This window comes from Jaculus jaculus, chromosome 5 (assembly GCF_020740685.1).
Source record: "Jaculus jaculus isolate mJacJac1 chromosome 5, mJacJac1.mat.Y.cur, whole genome shotgun sequence".
NCBI classification, from domain to species: domain Eukaryota; kingdom Metazoa; phylum Chordata; class Mammalia; order Rodentia; family Dipodidae; genus Jaculus; species Jaculus jaculus.
Genome location: NC_059106.1, coordinates 168,707,744 through 168,726,123, shown reverse-complemented (window position 1 = coordinate 168,726,123; position 18,380 = coordinate 168,707,744). Strand labels below are relative to the sequence as shown.

The 18,380-nt window shown below is 45.3% G+C and overlaps 1 protein-coding gene and 1 non-coding gene across 2 annotated transcripts; both read left to right on the top strand.

Moving 5' to 3' along the window:
• Positions 1–5,252: 5,252 nt before the first annotated feature.
• On the top strand, positions 5,253–5,359 carry LOC123461109. The gene has a single exon (XR_006637427.1). It is a non-coding gene; the product is annotated as a U6 spliceosomal RNA (small nuclear RNA).
• A 1,894-nt stretch (positions 5,360–7,253) lies between these two features.
• Positions 7,254–17,309, top strand: Dpy30 (dpy-30 histone methyltransferase complex regulatory subunit). Its single transcript, XM_045150436.1, has 5 exons — positions 7,254–7,366; positions 7,553–7,611; positions 7,739–7,786; positions 10,513–10,655; positions 16,967–17,309. Exons 2-5 carry the CDS (start codon positions 7,576–7,578, stop codon positions 17,037–17,039), a joined length of 300 nt encoding a protein of 99 aa, XP_045006371.1. The 5' UTR covers positions 7,254–7,366; positions 7,553–7,575; the 3' UTR covers positions 17,040–17,309.
• The last annotated feature ends 1,071 nt before the right edge of the window (positions 17,310–18,380 follow it).

Here is an 18,380-nt window from a genome sequence, read left to right as displayed (position 1 = left end):
ATGACATCAAAATAAAAGAGAGACTGATTGAGAGGGGGAGGGGACATGATGGAAAGCAGAATTTCAAAGGGGAAAGTCAAGGGAGGGAGGAAATTACCATAGGATGTTGTTTAGAATTATGGAATTTGTCAATAAAATAAATAAATGAATAGGGCTGGAGAGATAGCTCAGCGGTCAAGGCACTTGCCTACAAAGCCTGATGGTCTGGGTTCGATTCCCCAGAACCCACACAAAGCCAGATGTCAAAAGCAGTGCAAGTGTCTGAAGTTCATTTGCAGTGGCAGGAGGCCCTGGTATGCCTATTCTCTCTCTCTGTCTCTCTCTCCCTACTTGCAACTAAATAAATAAAATTAAATTAAATATATTGGTTAAAAAAAAAAAAAACAAGGGCTGGAGAGATGGCTTAACGTTTAATCCATTTGCCTGCAAAGCCAAAGGATCCCAGTTCAACTACCCAGGACCCACATAAGGCAGATGCACAAGGTGGCACATGCATCTGGAGTTCTTTTGCAGTGGCTGGAGGCCCTGGTGCATCCATTCTCTCTCTCTCTCTGTTCCTCTTTCCCTCTGTCAAATAAATAAATAAAAATACTGTAAAACAAGCAAGCAAACAAACAAATAAAAAAAAAAAACACAAAGGTGCTGGAAAGATGGCTTAGCAGTTAAGGTACTTGCCTATGAAGCCAAAGAACCCAGATTCGATTCTCTAATACCCATATAAGCCAGATGCACAAGATGGTGCATGCGTCTGGAGTTTGTTTGCAGTGTCTGGAGTCCTGGCATGCCCATTCTCTGTGAGGTTGACCCTGAATATATATACTTGAAGGAGGGAGGGAGGGAGGGAGGGAGGGAAGGAGGGGGGGGGGACTGAGAGAGAGAATAGACACACCAGGATCTCTTTCTGCTACCAACGAATTCCAGACACATGTGCCACTTTATATGTCTGGCTTTTTGTGGGTACTGAGGAATCAACTGTAGACCTTCAGGCTTTGTAAACCTTTAACCTTTAGCTACTGAACCATCTCTCCAGACTCGGAAATCTATTTTCACTGGTGGTTGGTAACAACTGAAGTTGTTTTATAAAATCTTTGTGGTGTGTGTGTGTGTGTGTGTGTGTGTGTGTGCGCGCGCGCGCGTGCGTGTGTGGAGGTGCGTGCCCCTTGTATGGGCATGAGGAGGCCAGAAGAGAGCGCAGGGTGTTCTCTTATCCTACATGCGTGTATTTCCTTGGGACAGGACGGCGACCTGGAGCTGCCAAGGATCAGCAAGCTCCTGGAACCCCTGCCTCAGGCCCAGCTCTCTGTGTGGGTTCTGGGGAGTCAACCCTGGTGGTGTTTAAGTGGCAAGGGCTCTTAAGCGCTGTTCACACCCTAGCCCCATAAAATCTCCTTTGTCCCAAAATACTCCTCTTTATATTTTCAGAGACTTGTCTTTTCTCTTCTCAAATTTTTATTTATGTGTGTGCATGTGTGTGCGTGCCCTGTGAGTGTGCCACAGCCTCTTGCTGCTGCAAACAAAAGCCTGACCAACTTTCAGTGGGTGGCTGAGGAACTGAACCTGGTCTGGCAGGTTTTTCAAGCAAACACCTTTAAATACTGAGCCAGCTCCCCAGCCCCAGATACTCAAGTTTCTCCACTTGCTCTCTTCATTAGTGTTTCAGTCTCCCTTATTGCTCCTCCCTAGAGGTCCTGGGCTTAATTCCCTCCCATGGTGCTGGAAATTGAATCCAGGGCCTTGTGCATTCTAGGCTAGGCTCTTCATATGTGTGTGTGTATGGGCATGTAAGCACCACGGTGTGCAGGTGAAGGTCAGAGTACAGCTTCCAGGTGTTTGTCCTCTTCTTTCTTTCTTTTTTTTTTGTCCAAGGTAGGGTCTCACTCTAGCTCAGGCTGACCTGGAATTCACTATGTAGTCTCAGGATGGCCTCAAACTCTCAGCGATTCTCCTATTGCTGGGACTAAAGGCTTGTGTGTGCCATCATGCCCAGCTTTCTTATTTAAAATTGTTTTCATTTTTTTTAAGGTAGGTTCTAAGCCCAGGGTGACCTGGAATTCACTATGTAGCTTCAGGGTGGTCTCAAACTCACAGTGATCCTCCTTTCTCTGCCATCTGAGTGCTGGTACTAAAGGGTTACGCCATCACACCCAGTTTTCTTATTTAATTTTAACGATGAGATGGAGAGATGGCTCATTGGATAAGGCACTTGCCTGCAAAGTCTAAGGACATGGGTTCAATTCCCCAGTACCCACGTAAAGCCAGGTGCACAAAGTGGCCCATTCATCTGGAGTTCCTTTGCAGCCCTGGCACAACCTATTCTGTCTGTCCCTTTTCTCTTTCTGCTTACAAATAAATAAATAAATTGAAATATTGGTAATTTTGGGTGGAGAGATGGCTTAGCAGACAAGACACTTGCCTGCAAAGCCTAGCAACCCCGGTTCCCTTCCCCAGTACCCATGTAAAGCCAAATGCACACAGTGGTGCATGCAGTTCAAATCTGTTTGCAGCACCTGGAGGCCCTGGTGCCTCCATTCTATCTGTCTCTCTTCTGTCTCTCTCTCTATACAAATAAATAAATCAATAAAATATTATTAATTTGGGGCTGGAGAGATGGCTTAGTGGTTAAGGCGCATGCTTGCGAAGCCTAAGGACCCATGTTCGATTCTTCAGGTGTCACGTAAGCCAGATGCACATGGTGGCTCATGTTTCTAGAGTTCTTTTGCAGTGGCTAGAGGCCCTGGTGCGCCCATTCTCACTCTCTCTCTCTCTCTCTGTCTCAAATTAATAAATAAAATAAAGAAATAAAAAATATTATTAATTAAAAAACCCTATCCTTGGGACAATCCCTTTCTCTGAGACAGGATCTCTCTTGTTGACTTACCCCTGGGAAGCCAGTCTGTTTGGACCTTCAGATTCCCTCAGCTCTGCATCTCATTGCCATGGGTGCCTGCTGATCGTGGACACATGCGTCCCCTTGTGTTTGGATTTATGTGGGTGCTAGAGAGGACTGAACTTGGCCTAACAGCTTCCAAGCATGCGCCTTTAACCACAGCTGAGGCCCATACCTGGTTTTTGGAGGGGGTGGGTACAAGGTCTCCTGTAGTCTAGGATGGCTCCCAACTTCCTTTGTAACAGAGAATGAATGACCTTGAACTTGTGATCTTCCCACTTGCAACTTCTGAGTGCTGGGCCAGTTTTTCTAAGCCTTTTGACAGGTATTTGTAGCTATGGCCTCCTAATTGCAACTTTCCTTTCTGAATGGGGGAGGAAGGATTACAAGGCTGAGGAACCTCATGAGATTTACTAGACCTAGGAAAGTTACAAGACCCACAAGGCTCCTCCCCAAGGTTATAAAAGCAGGAAACCACAGCTGGGGAAAGGAAACTGTGTGGAGGAGCTGTCTCTGAGTTGTGTGGGTCTCTGCACATTTTCCTTCTGCAAACTGCAAAAATAGTGGTGCATGGTGGTGCATGGCTTTAACCCCAGCACTTGGGAGGTGAAGGTAGGAGGATCGCTGTGAGTTCTAGGTGAGACTACATAGTGAATTCCAGGTCAGCCTGGGCTAGAGTCAGACCCTAACTTGAAAACAAAAAATTGAACCAGGCATAGTAGTGATACAGGATTTGGGGGTTTAGCAGGGGTCCCCCAAGTTTATGAACCACAATTTTAGGCCCTGTTCTATTTTTTTTTTTGTTCATTTATTTATTTATTTGAGAGCAACAGACACAGAGAGAAAGACAGATAGAGGGAGAGAGAATGGGCGCGTCAGGGCTTCCAGCCTCTGCAAACGAACTCCAGACGCGTGCGCCCCCTTGTGCATCTGGCTAACGTGGGACCTGGGGAACCGAGCCTTGAACCGGGGTCCTTAGGCTTCACAGGCAAGCGCTTAACCGCTAAGCCATCTCTCCAGCCCCCCTGTTCTATTTTTTAATTTTGTATTTTTATTTATTTATTTGAGAGAGACAGACAGAGAAAGAGGTAGAGAGAGAGAGAGAGAGAGAGAGAGAGAGAGAGAGAGAGAGGGAGAGAGAGGGAGAGAGAGGGAGAGAGAGGGAGAGAGAGGGAGAGAGAGAGAATGAATGGGTACACCAGGGCTTCCAGCCACTGCAAACAAACTCCAGACACATGCGCCACCTTGTGTATCTGGCTTACATGGGTACTGGGGAAATCGAGCCTCAAACTGGGGTCCTTAGGCTTCACAGGCAGGCACTTAACCACTAAGCCATCTCTCCAGCCCCTTGCTCAAGCCTTTAATCCCAGCACTGGGAAGGCAGAGGTAGGAGGATCACTATGAATTCAAGGCCACCCTGAGACTACACAGTCAATTCCAGGCCAGCCTGGTCTACAGCAAGACCCTACCTCAAAAAACCTTTTTTTAAATCATGACAATAAATTTGAAAATACTTATTCTCCCTTTTTCCGTGTGTGTGTGTGGTGCATGCATGTGTATTTCCTGTTTATATTTGTGGGTGTAGGTGCGTGTACATATATGTGCACCTGTGTGGACGCCAGAGGTCAATGTCAGGTGTCTATCTCAATCACATTTAACTTTATTTTATCTTTTAGGTTTAAAAATTTTTTCTTTTGTTTATTTTTATCTATTTATTTGAGAGCGACAGACAGAGAGAAAGAGGCAGAGAGAGAGAGAATGGGCATGCCAGGGCTTCCAGCCACTGCAAACAAACTCCACATGTGTGCATCTGGCTAACGTGGGTCCTGGGGAATTGAGCCTCAGACTGGGGTCCTTAGACTTTACAGGCAAGTGCTTAACCACTAAGCCATTTCTCCAGCCCATTATTTTATTTTTTAGTTTTTTGAGGTAGGATTTCACTGTAGCCCAGGCTGACCTGGAATTCACTATGTTGTGTGTGTGGCCTTGAATTCATGGTGATCTTCCCACCTCTGCCTTCCGAGTGCTGTGATAAAGGCATGTGCCATCATGTCTGTCTTGAAAGAATTTTATTTATTTATTTACAAGGGGAGAGAGCGAGCGAGAATGTATGTGTTTGTGCCAGGGCCTCTGGCCGCTGCAAAGGAACTCCTGGTGCATGTGCCACTTTGTGTGTCTGGCCTTATGTGGGTACTGGATACTGGGGCTCCGGTTGTTAGGTTTTGCAGGCAAGTGCCTTAACCACTGAACCATCTCTCCAGCCCATGATTTAAAATTTTAGTGGCTTATATTCCATCATATTTATGTCACAAGTTAGTTTCCAAATATTTAATAGGAGGCCTTCAAATTAAAAAGTACAACTACAGCGCTCGCTTTGGCAGCACATATACTAAAATTGGGACGATACAGAGAAGATTAGCATGGCCCCTGCGCAAGGATGACATGCAAATTTGTGAAGCGTTTCATATTAAAAAAAAATAAAGAAGTACAACTACAGGGCTGGGGAGATGGCTTAGTGGTTACGATGGCTTACTCATGAAGGCTAAGGACCTAAGTTTGATTCCTTAGTACCCATGTAAGCCAGATGCCCGTGGTGGCGCATGCGTCTGGACTTTGCAGTGGCTGGAGGCTCAGGCGTGCCATTCTTGGTCTACCTCCCTCTTCTTCACTCCCTCAAATAAATAAAAATATAAAAAAAGGTGCAACTGCAGAATTCAGTCAAATATAGGAAGTTATTAACGAGTTTATCTTAAAATAAATGGCATTGGATTTAAAACTTATTGTTTGCTATCTAAAAATTGTGTGGAGGCAGATTATCTGTGCTTTAAAAAAATTTTTTTTTTTTTTTCTGCAAGATAAGGAGTCCTGTTACCCAGGCTAGTCTCAAATGCTTTAGGATATCCTTGACCTCCACCTCTGATGTAACTTACCACTCCCAGGTATTCATCACTCAGTACCACTTATGAGGTGCTGGGAATCAAACCCAGGGCCTGGTGCATGCTAGGTAAGCACTCTACCAACGGAGATACACTTCTAACCTTTTACTTTTTCTAGTTTGTCAAACAATGCTATTATCAAGTACTATGTGGGCTGGAGAAATAGCTCAGTGCAAAGGAACTCCTGGTGCATGTGCCACTTTGTGTGTCCACACACACACCCCACTGAAAAAAGGTGCTGGTTTCATTTCTTTGGAGGTGCTGGGGATCGAACCCACGGCCCTGCTCACCCAAGCAAACGTTCTGCCACAGAGCAAGCTCATGGAATTCGCATTGTTTATCTTGATAAACAGGAGTGAAGTAATCTTCACCTGACCAAGAAACCCCAAACAGTACTTCTCCTAACTGGTTCTCCCCCACCCCAGGTAGGGTCTCACTCTAGCCAAGGTTGACCTGGAATTCACTATGTAATCTCAGGGTGGCCTTGAACTCATGATGATCCACCTACCTCTGCCTCCTAAGTGCTAAGATTAAAGATGCGCACCACCATGCCCGGCTATTTTAATATTTTATTTATTTATTTTGACAGAGAGGGAGAGCGAGAGCGAGAGCGAGAGCGAGAGAGAGAGAGAGAGAGAGAGAGAGAAAACTAATGGGCATGCCTGGGCCTCCAACCAGTGCAAACTCCAGACACATGTGCCATCTTATGCATCCGGCTTATGTGGGTTCTGGAAATCAAACCTATTGCTTGTTAGGCTTTGCAGGCAAGTGCCCTAACCGCTGAGCCCGCTATCCAGCCCTCTGCCTTGGGCTTTTTTTTTTTCTTTTTCTTTTGGTTTTTTGAAGTAGGGTTTTGTTGTAGCCCAGGCTGACCTGGAATTCACTATGAATTCTCAGGGTGGCCTCGAACTCTCAGCTCTCCTCCTCCTACCTTTGCCCTCCCAAGCGCTGGAGTTAAAGGCTGTGCCATCACGCCCGACTTGCATTTTAAAAACTTATTTTATTTTTATTTACTTATTTGAGAGATAGAGAGAGAATGGGCGGACCAGGGGCCTCCAGCCACTGCAAACGAACTCCAGACGCATGGGTCACTTCGTGCACCTGGCTCACGCGGGTCCTGGGGAAACGAAGCCAGGTCCTTTGGTTTTGCAGGTAAACCGCTCCAGCCCTTTGCCTTGGGTTTTAATGGGAAACAGATATTCGATCGCACCGGGGCCTGTGGTTCTCTACTTAAGAGCCAGCGAACGGTTGGGTTCCTTCCGGACGGACACTGGCCCGGCGGAACCCGGGAGATCGCGCAGGACCGGCCGCTCCGCGACGCGGGGGTGTCGGCCGTCGCGCGGCCCTCGGCGCCGCCGGGCAGCACTGCGCAGGCGCGGCGGCCGCGCGACGTCCGTCACTTACGGCCCGAGCGGCTCGCGCCAGGTGTCGGCTGCGCGGTGCGGCGCGGCGCGGCGCAGGCAGGGCGCGGAGGAGGCAGCGGCGGCAGCTTGCTCGTGCGCGGGGAGTCGGCTCGTCCCGGTCGTTCGCCCGCTCCGTCTAGGTACTCCGTGATCCGCGGCGGGAAGGCGGGCGGCCGGGCGGGGACCGTCGCAGCCGGCGTGCTCCAGCGCTGCGCGGTGGCCGGGCCGAGGGGCGGGGTCCCGGCCGCGCTGCACGGCGTCCTGGCGCCCCGCCGTTGCAATCTCCCCGGTAACTTCCTAACTCGGGGCTCCTCTCGTTTCCCGAGACTGGTATCCGGTGACCGGCGCCATGGAGGGTGAGCAGATGCTGGAGGGACAGACGCAGGTACCCGGACGGGGCGGGAGGAGGCCCTGCGTGCGGGCGGCGGCGGGCGGGCCCCGGGCGGCCGGCAGGGAGCCTCGGCTCACGGCCCCCTCTCCGTCCCCGTCCCCGGGACGGGTTTGTCTTGCAGGTGGCAGAGAACCCTCACTCCGAGTACGGCCTCACGGACAACGTGGAGGTAAGTCGAGCAGCCTGCTCTCTCTCTCTCCCCCCGTGCCGCAGTCTGTGGGTCTCCTGAGAGCTGCAGAAAACTTGGATTCCGGGCTGGAGACATGGCTTAGCAGTTAAGGCGCTTGCCTGCGAAGCCTAAGGACCCAGGTTCAACTCCCCAGGACCCATGTAAGCCGGCTGCACAAGGTGATGCATATATCTGGACTTTGCAGTGGCTCGGGGCCGTTGTGTGCCCATTCTCCCTCTCTTTATCTGTCTCTCAAATAAATAAATAAAATATTAAAAAGAAAACCAAGAAGAAAACTTGGACTCCTTTCTCACCATAAGTTGCTTTGCACAAGGGAGACTCTGGTGTCTTGCATTCAGTATACTGTTCCATCATAGGTAGCTTTTTTTTTTTTTTTTTTAAATAGCAGCTGTGCTTATACTTGTCCAAGCACGAGAGGTACTTTGTCAATGAAAGAATAACTCCTGGAGCGAGTTAACCGGACCTGATTTTTGGTTATGAGAATAGAAGTTTATAAGTGTGTGTGTGTGTGTGTGTGTGTGTGTGTGTGTAAAAAAAGGGGGGTTAGGCTTGGAGGAAAAAAACCCCGGGAATAATTGCATCACTTACAGTAGTAACAGGTATTAGGCCTCTTCCTCCGGCTGGCTGTGTCTGATACACACCTGAGCATTCTGCAGGTGTTGTCAACCTCATAAGGCACAAAGAGGCCTTTGTGGGTCACCAAGCGGTAAGTGAAGAAAGAACTGTGCTTTCAGTTTTGCAACAGGATTAAATTGTATTGTTTTCATTTATTTATTAAGGTTTGAACCATCCTGGGAGTTGACTTCTTGGGTTCACAAGACAAACAACGGCACCATCTAGCACTATGTGACATTCTTACCCACTCTTTTTTATACTTTTTTGTTTTTTCAAGATCAGATCTCACTGCATCCCAGGCTGACCTGGAACTCACTATGGAGTCTCAGGGTGACCTCAAACTCACAGCGATTCTCCTACCTCATCCTCCCTAGTGCTGGGATTAAAGGTGTGCACCACCATGCCCAGCTAATTGAGCTTTAAAAACAAATAAAAATTTGAGAGACAGAAAGTATGTGTCTGACAGGGTCTCTTGATCTCATATTTCATAGGTACTGGGAATTGAACCCAGACTTTATAAACAAGTGCTTTTAACTGCTGAGCCATCTTTGCAGCCCCTAACCTAATTGAGCTTCTGGGAGTCTGGGTTTAGAGTTTTCATCAAATTAGGAAAAATTGTCACCTTTATTAAAATGTGTTATGAGATTAGTTTGCTCATGCTTTCTTTGATTTTATTTTTATTTATTTATTTGAGAGAGAGAGAATGGGCACACCAGCTCTAGCTGCTGCAAATGAACTCCAGATGCATGTGTCACCTTGTGCATCTGGCTTAGGTGGGTCCTGGGGAATTGAACCTAGGTCCTTTGGCTTTGCAGGCAAGTGCCTTAACCACTAACCTATCTCTTCAGCCCCTGCGTTTATTTGTTTTTTTGAGGTAGAGTCTCACTCTAGTGCATGATCACCTGGAACTCACTCTCTACTCTCAGACTGGCCTCAAACTCATAGTATCCTCCTCCTTTTCTTCTGGAGTGCTGGGATTAAAGGCCTGTGTCACCATACCCAGCTTAATAGGAGATTTAAAAAAAAATTGCCGGTCCAGGCGGCACACACCTTTAATTCCAGACTCGAGAGGCAGAGGTTGGATGATCATCATGAGTTGGAGGCCACCCTGAGACTACATAGTGAATTCCAGGTCAGCTGGGCTATAGTGAGACTCTACCTTGAAAACCAATATGTATGTATTAATACGTGTGTGTGTGTGTCTGTATGTATGTATGTACATTTTTTTTCCTGGAGGTAGGGTCTCATCATCACACAGTGCTAAAAATATTTTTGTTTAAAGAAAGAGCCGAGCATGGTGGTGCACGCCTTTAATCCCAGCACTTAAAAGCAGAGAGAGAGAGAGAGAGAGAGAGAGACAGAGACAGAGACACTGAGACAGAGAGGGAGAGGGAGGAAAAGAGGGACAGAAAGTGGCAATTAGTGAGAGTGAGTATGGGTAGGTCAGACCTTCCTGCTACTGTAAACAAACTCCAAATGCATGTGCCACTTTGTGCATCTGGCTTTTACATGGATACTGGGAAATTGAACCTGGGTAGTTGGTCTTTGCAAGGAAGTACCTTTAACTGCTGAGCCATGTCTCGAGCTGTAATTTAGTGTGTGTTTGTTTCTTGGTATTTTGAGGTAGGGTGTCACTCTAGCCCAGGCTGACCTAAAATACACTATGTAGTCTCAGACTGGCCTCAAACTCCTGGTGATCCTCCTGCCTCTGCCCCCTGAGTGCTGGGATTATAAAAGGTGTGCAAAACCATGCACAGCCTGATCTGAATTTTATTTGGCAGAGATTTGCAGTCTAGTACCATTTTCTCTTCTTTCCTTTTTTTTTAATACTATTTGAGAAGGAGAGAGAGGGGAAATGAGAACGAGATTGGGCACTCCAGGGTAACCTGTCACTGCAAATGAACTCCAAATACATGTGCCTCTTTGTTCATCTGGCTTTTTACATGGATACTGGGGAATTGAATCAGAGTCAGCAGGCTTTGCAGGCAAGAACCTTAACCACTTAGCTACCTAGTACCATGTTCTAGAAACTGATTTTCATTGCAATCTAGGCATTTGGAATATTCATGTCTTATTCTTGAATTCATTAGAGGATAGTAGAAAATGAGAAGATTAATGCAGAAAAGTCATCAAAGCAGAAGGTGGATCTACAGTCTTTGCCAACTCGTGCCTACCTGGATCAGACAGTTGTGCCTATCTTATTACAGGGACTTGCTGTGCTTGCAAAGGAAAGGTAAGGTAATATCTGCAAGTGGGACCTGTGAAATAACTTAAGTTGTGTATAGCCAATTTTTGCTGTGGTATGTTGCTCATAGATGTACTGGGGAATTGAACCTGTGTCCTTTGGCTTTGTAGGCAAGTGGTTTAACCACTAAGCCATCTCTCCAGCCCTAGAAATAATATATATTTTTTGTAAATGTGGATTCTAGGGTTGTGAACACAGGTACTCATCCTTGCAGAGCAAACGGTTTATCCATTGAGCCATCTTCTCAGCACATCATTTTTTTTCCTTCCAGTCCCATTATACACACACACACACACCCCTCCAAGATTTGGAATCATGGTCTCCATGTAATTTTGTATATTCTTTTTACTTAAGGACAAGAATTTTTCTATTTACTCTTCTTGATTATAAATCTTAAAATTTATTTATTTGTGTGTGAGTGTATGTGTGTTTGCCCCTGCAAACAGACTACAGATGTATATGCCACATTGTGCATCTGGCTTTATGTGGGTGCTGGGAAACTGAATCCAGGCTGACCAGCATTATAAGCAAGCACCTTCAGCTGCTGAGTCATCTACCCAGCCTTTACAAGTTGTACGTGTGTTTGTGTGTGTGTATGTATGTGTATGTGTGTATATGTATATATATATAAAATTTATTTATTTGTGGTCCTAGAGAGATGGCTTAGCGGTTAAGGTGCTTGCCTGCAAAGCCAAAGGACCTAGGTTCAATTCCTCAGGACCCACGTAAGCTAGATGCACAAGGTGGCACGTGTGTCTGGAGTTCGCAGTGGCTGGAGGTCCTGGTGTGCCCATTCTCTCTCAATCTGCCTCCATCTGTTTCTCTCTCTCTCTGCTTCTTTCACTTTCTCTCAAATAAATAAAATTAAAAGAGAAATGTTTGCTTAAAAAATGTGTGTGTATACACACACACACACATATTTATATATATGAGAGTGAGAGAGTCCTTGAACTCACAGTGATCCTCCCATCTTAGTCTCCTGAGTGCTGGGATTAAAGGTTTGCACAGAGGTAGGAGGATCATTGTGTGTTCAAAGCCAATCTGGGACTACAGAGTGAGTTTCAAGTTAGCTTGGGCTAGATCAAGACAGTAGCTCAAAAAACAAAAATGAAATGGCATGTGCCACTATGCCTGGCTCATGATTATAATTAAAAAATATTTATTATTTATTTGAGAGAGAGAGAAAAAAGCAGATACAGAGAATGGGCGTGCCAGTGCCTTCAGCCAGTGCAGACAAACTTCAGAGCCATGTGTGCTGTCTAGTGCACCTGGTTTACATCAACATTGGGATTTGAATGTGGGTCCCTAGGCTTCACAGGAAAGTGCCTTAACCACTAAGCCATCTCTCCAGCCCATGATTATAAATTTTTGTTTGTTTGTTTGTTTTTGTTTTTTTGAGGTGGGGTCTCACTTTAGTCCAGGCTGACCTGGAACTCACTATGGAGTCTCAGGGTGGCCTCGAACTCAAGGTGATCCTCCTACCTCTGCCTCCCGAGTGCTGGGATTAAAGGCACGCGCCACCATACCTGGCTTTTTTTTATTTTGTATTTTTTGGGATTTTCAAGGTAGAGTTTCGCTGTAGCCCAGGCTAACCTGGCTTCACTATGGAGTCTCAAGGTGGCTTTGAACTCATGGCGATCCTTCTACCTCTGCCTCCCTAGTGTGTGCTGGGATTAAAGGTGTGTGCCACCTTGCCCGGCTCATGATTATAATTTTTAAAAATTGGCCGGGTGTGGTGGCACACGCCTTTAATCCCAGCACTTAGGAGGTAGAGGTAGGAGGATTTCCATGAGTTCGAGGCCATCTTGAGACTCCATAGCGAAGTCCAGGTCAGCCTGGGCTAGAGTGAGACCCTACCTCGAAAAACCAAAAAAAAAAAAAAAAAAAAAAAAAAAATTGTTTATTTGCATGTGTGTATGGGCATGTGTGCTTGCCTGTCCAGTTTTAACATGTGTACCTCAGGGCCTCTTGCCCCTGCAAAAGAACACCAGACACATGTGCTATTTTTTTGTGTCCAGCTTTTGTGGATGGACTGTAAATTGAACCCTAGACCAGCTGGTTTCACAAGCAAGCATCTTTAACTGGTGAACTATTTCCCAGCCTCCTTCCCAATTTTTTTTTCTTGTTTTTTAAAGTAGGGTCTCTCTCTACCCCAGGCTGACTTGGAATTCACTATGTAGTCTCAGGCTGGCCTTGAACTCACAGCAATCCCCTTAGCCTCTCAAGTGTTGGGATTAAAGGTATGGGCCAGTACACCTGACCTTTTTCTTTTCTTTTCTTTTCTTTTCTTTTCTTTTCTTTTCTTTTCTTTTCTTTTCTTTTCTTTTCTTTTCTTTTCTTTTCTTTTCTTTTTTCTTTTCTCTTCTCTTCTCTTCTCTTCTCTTCTCTTCTTTCTTTCTCTGTCTCTCTCTCTCTCTCTCTCTCTCTCTCTTTCTTCCTCCCTCCCTCCCTCCCTCCCTCCCTTCGAGGTAGGGGTTTCATTGTAGCTCAGGCTGACCTGGAATTCACTATGTAGTCTCAGGGTGGCCTTGAACTCACGGTGATCCTTCTGCCTCTGCCTCCCAAGTGCTGGGATTAAAGGCGTGCATCACCATGCCTGGCTTCTTTTTCTTTTTTTTGGTTGCCCTACCCTCATTTTTTTAAAAATGATAAATGCCCCACCAACAGTTGATTTTTAGTTGAGTGACATGACTTTTCATAGTGTTTGAAATACTGTAGTGATGGTCATAATTTCATATTACTAAAAGTTCTTTAAATTCTTCTGGTCTTACTGTTGCCTCAAGAACAAGAATACTGCGACCAGGTGTGGTGATATGGTCCTTTACTTCCAGTAGGAGGCCAGGTAGGAGGACTCCATGGGCTACAGAGTGAGTTTCCCAGGACCCATGTAAGCCAGATGCACAAGGGGGCGCATGCATCTGGAGTTTGTTTGCTGTGGCTAGAGGCCCTGGTGTGCCCATTCTCTCTTATCTGCCTCTTTCTCTCTCTCTCAAATAAATAAACAATATTTATTTTTTTAAAAAGTGAGTTTCAGGTCAGCCTGCACTAGAGTGAGACTGCCTCACAAAACCCATAGGTATTATAAAAGTTACCTTTTCCCAGTGGATGGGTTTTAAACCCAACTCATTTCCGGCACTAGGCAAGTGCTCTACAACTAAGCGTGGAGATCCCATGTAAGCCAGATGTACAAAGGTGAGGCAAGCTCAGGGTCGCACATGCTCACTAGGTGGTGGAAGCCTCTGGAGTTCCATTGCAGTGGCTGAGGCCTGGTGTGCCAATTCTGTTTCTCACTCTTGCTCCCTCTCTTAAAAAAAGAAGAAGAAGAAAATGGGCTGAGCATGGTGGCATTCACCATTAATCCCAGCACTCAGGAAGCAGAGTTAGGAGGATCACCATGAGTTCGAGGCTACCTGAGACTGCATAGTGAATTCCAGGTCAGCCTGGGCTAGAGAGAGACTTACTTCAAACACAAAAATGGGCTGGAGAGATGGCTTAGTGGTTAAGTGCTTACCTGTGAAACCTAAGGACCCTGGTTTGAAGCTTGATTCCCCAGTACCCATGAAAGCCAGATGCATAAGGTGGCACATCCATCTGGAGTTTTTTTTAGTGTCTGGAAACCCTGGTGCACTCATATTCTCTCTCTCTGCCTCATTCTCTTTCGTGCTAAAAAAACAACAACAAAAAAACCCAGGTGTGGCGTGATGGTACACGACTTTAATCCCAGCACTCTGGAGGCAGAGGTAGGAGGATTACGGTGAGTTCGAGGCCACCCTGAGTCTACAAAGTGAATTCACTATGTAGTATCAGCCTATCTCAGAACTCACAGCAGCCCTCCTATCTTGGCCTCCTGAGTGCTGAGAGAAAGAGAATGAGAATGGTCATACTGTAGCTCCTCCAAACTAATTCCTGACACATGTGCCAGCTACTTGGTGCTTGTAGCTTTATGTGGGTGCTGGGGATTTGATCTCAGATTGTTAGGCTTTATGGACTAGTGCCCTGTACTGTTGAGCCATCTTTCTAGTCTCAAACTTTTTCTTTCTTTTTTTTCCTTTATTTGTTTGAGAGAGAATAGATATGCCACGGCCTCTAGCCTCTGCAAACAGACTCCCGATGCATGAGCCACCTTGTGCATCTGTCTTACATGGGATCTAGGAAATTGAACCTGGGTCCTTTGGCTTTGTAGACAAGTGCCTTGACCACTAAGCCATCTCTCCAGCCCAGATTTTTTTAAATTTATGTTTATTTTTAAAGTAGAAAGTTGGTATGAGCATTTCATGTGTTGGTACCTCCATTTTCCTCCTCCCTTGCTTATTTATTTATTTATTTATTTTTTGAGGTAGGGTCTCACTCTAGGTCAGGCTGACCTGCAAAACACTATGTAGTCTCAGGATGCCCTTGAACTCACTGCGATCCTCCTACCTTTGCCTCCCAAGTGCTGGGATTAAAGGTGTGCACCACTATGCCTGGCTGTTTTTGTGTTTTTGATGTAGGGTCACAGTCTAGCCCAGGCTGACCTGCAACTCACTCTGTAGCCTCAGGCTGGCTTCGAACTCTTGACTCCTGGTATTAAAGGTGTGCACCAGGCTAGGCATGGTGGCACATGCCTTTAATCCTAGCACTTGGGAGGCAGAGGTAGGAGGAGAATCATTGTGTGTTCAAGGCCAGACTGAGACTATATAGTGAATTCCTGGTCATCCTGGGCTAGAGTGAGACTCTACTTCAAAAAACTAAAAACCTAGGTATGCACCACCACATTTGGGTTTCCCCAACTTTTTTTTTTTTTTTTAAATAATATTTATTTGAGAGATAGTGGAGAGATGGAGGGAGATAGGGAGAGAATAGGCACACTAGGGCCTCTAACCACTGCATACAAACTCCACATTCATGTGCTACCTTGTGCATCTGGCATTATGTGGGTGCTGGGGAGCCGAACCTGAGTCCCTGGACTTTTTAGGCAAGGCCTCAGCCTTTAAGCCATTTCTCCAACTTTTAATCCTTGGATTTATTTTTTCAGGAAGAATAACAGGTATCAAATTAACAGGTAAATGTTGGGGCTGGAGAGATGGCTCAGCAGTTAAGGTCCTTGCCTACAAAGCCTGAGGACTTGGGTTCGATTCCACGGTGTCCCTGTAAAGCCAGGTGTACATAGTGGCGCATGCATCGGAGGCCCTGGGCACCGTTCTCTCTCTGCCCTGTGTCTGTCTGCTTGCAAATAAGTAGAATTTATTTTAAAGATGATAAATGTTAAGTAAAACTTTAAAAGATATTTATTTATTTTGGTTTTTAGAGGTAGTGTCTCCATTTAGCCCAGGCTGACGTGGAATTCACTGTAATCTCAGGGTGGCCTTGAACTCATGGCAGTCCTCCTACCTCTGCTTCCCGAGTGCTGGGATTAAAGGCATACGCCACCATGCCTGGCTAAAATCTTTATTAGAGAGAGGAGAAGCAGAAAGAGAGAGATACTCTTAAATTAGATTAGTGTTTTCCTCACTTGTGCTGTTTGGTTATAGTATTATGGTTAATTTAAAATACTTGCAGATAGAGGTATCTTTTAAAGAAAGAATCTGTATACTTCCTGTGGTCAGTCATTTGGGGAGTTCATGTAGAGATCTTAGAAATGCTGTAGCTGGGGCTGGAGAGATGGCTTAGCAGTTAAGGCATTTGCCTGCAAAGCCTAAGGATCCAGGTTCAGTTCCTCAGTAACCACATAAAGCCCTGTTTGGAATTTGTTTGCAGCACCTAGAGGCCCTGGTGTGTCCATTCTCTCTGTCTCTCTTCTTGCTGTCTCAGCTGGCAAATAAATCTTAAAAAAAAATTTAAAAAAAAGAAATGCTATAGTCAGTGTGTCATTATTATTCAAACTTGTGTTTTACAGCTGAGTTCATAACTGGTTTTAAGCTATAAAATAGTTTCAGTCCTTTTAAGAATTATTTATTTTTTTATAAGATGACACTTTAAAAAATTTATTTATTTGCAATGAAAGAAAGAGAGAGAGAAGAGATAGAGAAAATGGGTGTGTCAGGGCCTCTAGCCACTGGCAAATGAGCTTCAGATGCATGTGCCCCTTGTGCATCTGGCTTACGTGGGTCCTGGGGAATTGAACCAGGCTCTTTTGGCTTTGCAGGCAAATGCCTTAACCGCTAAGCCATTTCTCCAGCCTTTAAAATTTATTTTTGACTAAATACATAATTTTGTTGTAAGATGACAAACATAGAAAACATGTTTTTAGTGACATGGCATGTATGAATTAACACATTTACAGAACATATGCCTAAACTTTGGCTTCTTTTCCTTTGCAGACCACCAAATCCCATTGAATTTCTGGCCTCTTATCTTTTGAAAAATAAGGCACAGTTTGAAGATCGAAACTGACTTGGGAAGAAAAGAAAACTTTGGTTGCTGCTGTAGATTGACACAGTTACAAGGCAGCTCGAATTGCAGTGATTTGTCCCTTTTTCCAATGTATATGAATCTTCAGGACAACAGAACTTATTTCTGGAGTTGCAGAAGAGAACATATTTCCCTTATTTTGATTAATCACCATACTTATTTAATGAGCGTCAACTGTGCAATTTTTTTCTCAGATCGTCTTTTACTTTGTTTCTAAGATGACCTTCAAAATAAACCATCAAAACACCATTATTTTATAGTAGGTTTTCTTTTGTGTAACGTTTAGTTTATCTGGCTTTACAGGCATACTGGGGAATCCAATTTGGGCCATTATACTTTATGGGCAAGCTCCTTGAAATATTTTATGTGCTTGTTTTCATGAGTCACTTAAGTCTGAGTACTGCAGAACATTACAAGAGTGACAACAGAATAAAACTTAATATTAAAAAACTGCAATTTAGCCAGGCATGGTGGCACATGCTTTTAATCCCAGCACTTGGGAGGTAGAGGTAGGAAGGCCTGAGACGACATAGTGAATTCCAGGTCAGCCTGAGCTAGAGAACGAGCCCACCTCACAAATACCAAACAACAACAAAAAAATCCAATCAGGGCTGGGGAGATGGCTCAGAGGTTAAAGGCACTGGCTTGCAAAGCCTGGTGGCCTGGGTTCTATTCCCCAGTGTCCACATGAAACCAAACACAAAGTCATACGTGCCTCTGAAGTTCGTTTGCAGTTGCAGGAGGCCCTGGTGTGCCCATTCTCCTTTTTCTCTTTCTCCTTCCTCCCTCCCTCTCTGCTTCCAAATAAGTATTTTAAAAAATAAAAAGCAAAAGGTTTTATTCTTGAATTTTAAAAATTTAGTGTGTTCATGGGTCAGGTCCTCTTGCTACTGCATATGAACTCCAGGTGCCACTTTTTGTGTCTGGCTTTATGTGATTGCTGGGGATTTGAACCAGGGCTAGTAGACTTTGCACGCAAGTGCCTTTAGCCACTGAGATGTCTCGACCCAATTTTTTTTCCCCCAGGCTGACCTGGAATTCACTCTATTCTCAGGGTGGCCTTGAATTCATGGTTGATCCTCTTTTCCTCTTCCAAGTGCTGAGATTAAAGGCATGCAAGACCACACCAGTCCCCAACCCATATATTCTTGAATTTAACAATGAAAAGTATCTTTCCTTCATTTATCACTTAACTCTACAAAGTCTAACATGGAGTTAAAGGTCCAGTCTTCTTTTCCTGTGCTCCCCCAAACCCCTCCCCCACAGATAGAGTCTCCCTGTAGCTCAGGCTGATCTGGAATTCACTGTAGTCTTAGGGTGGTC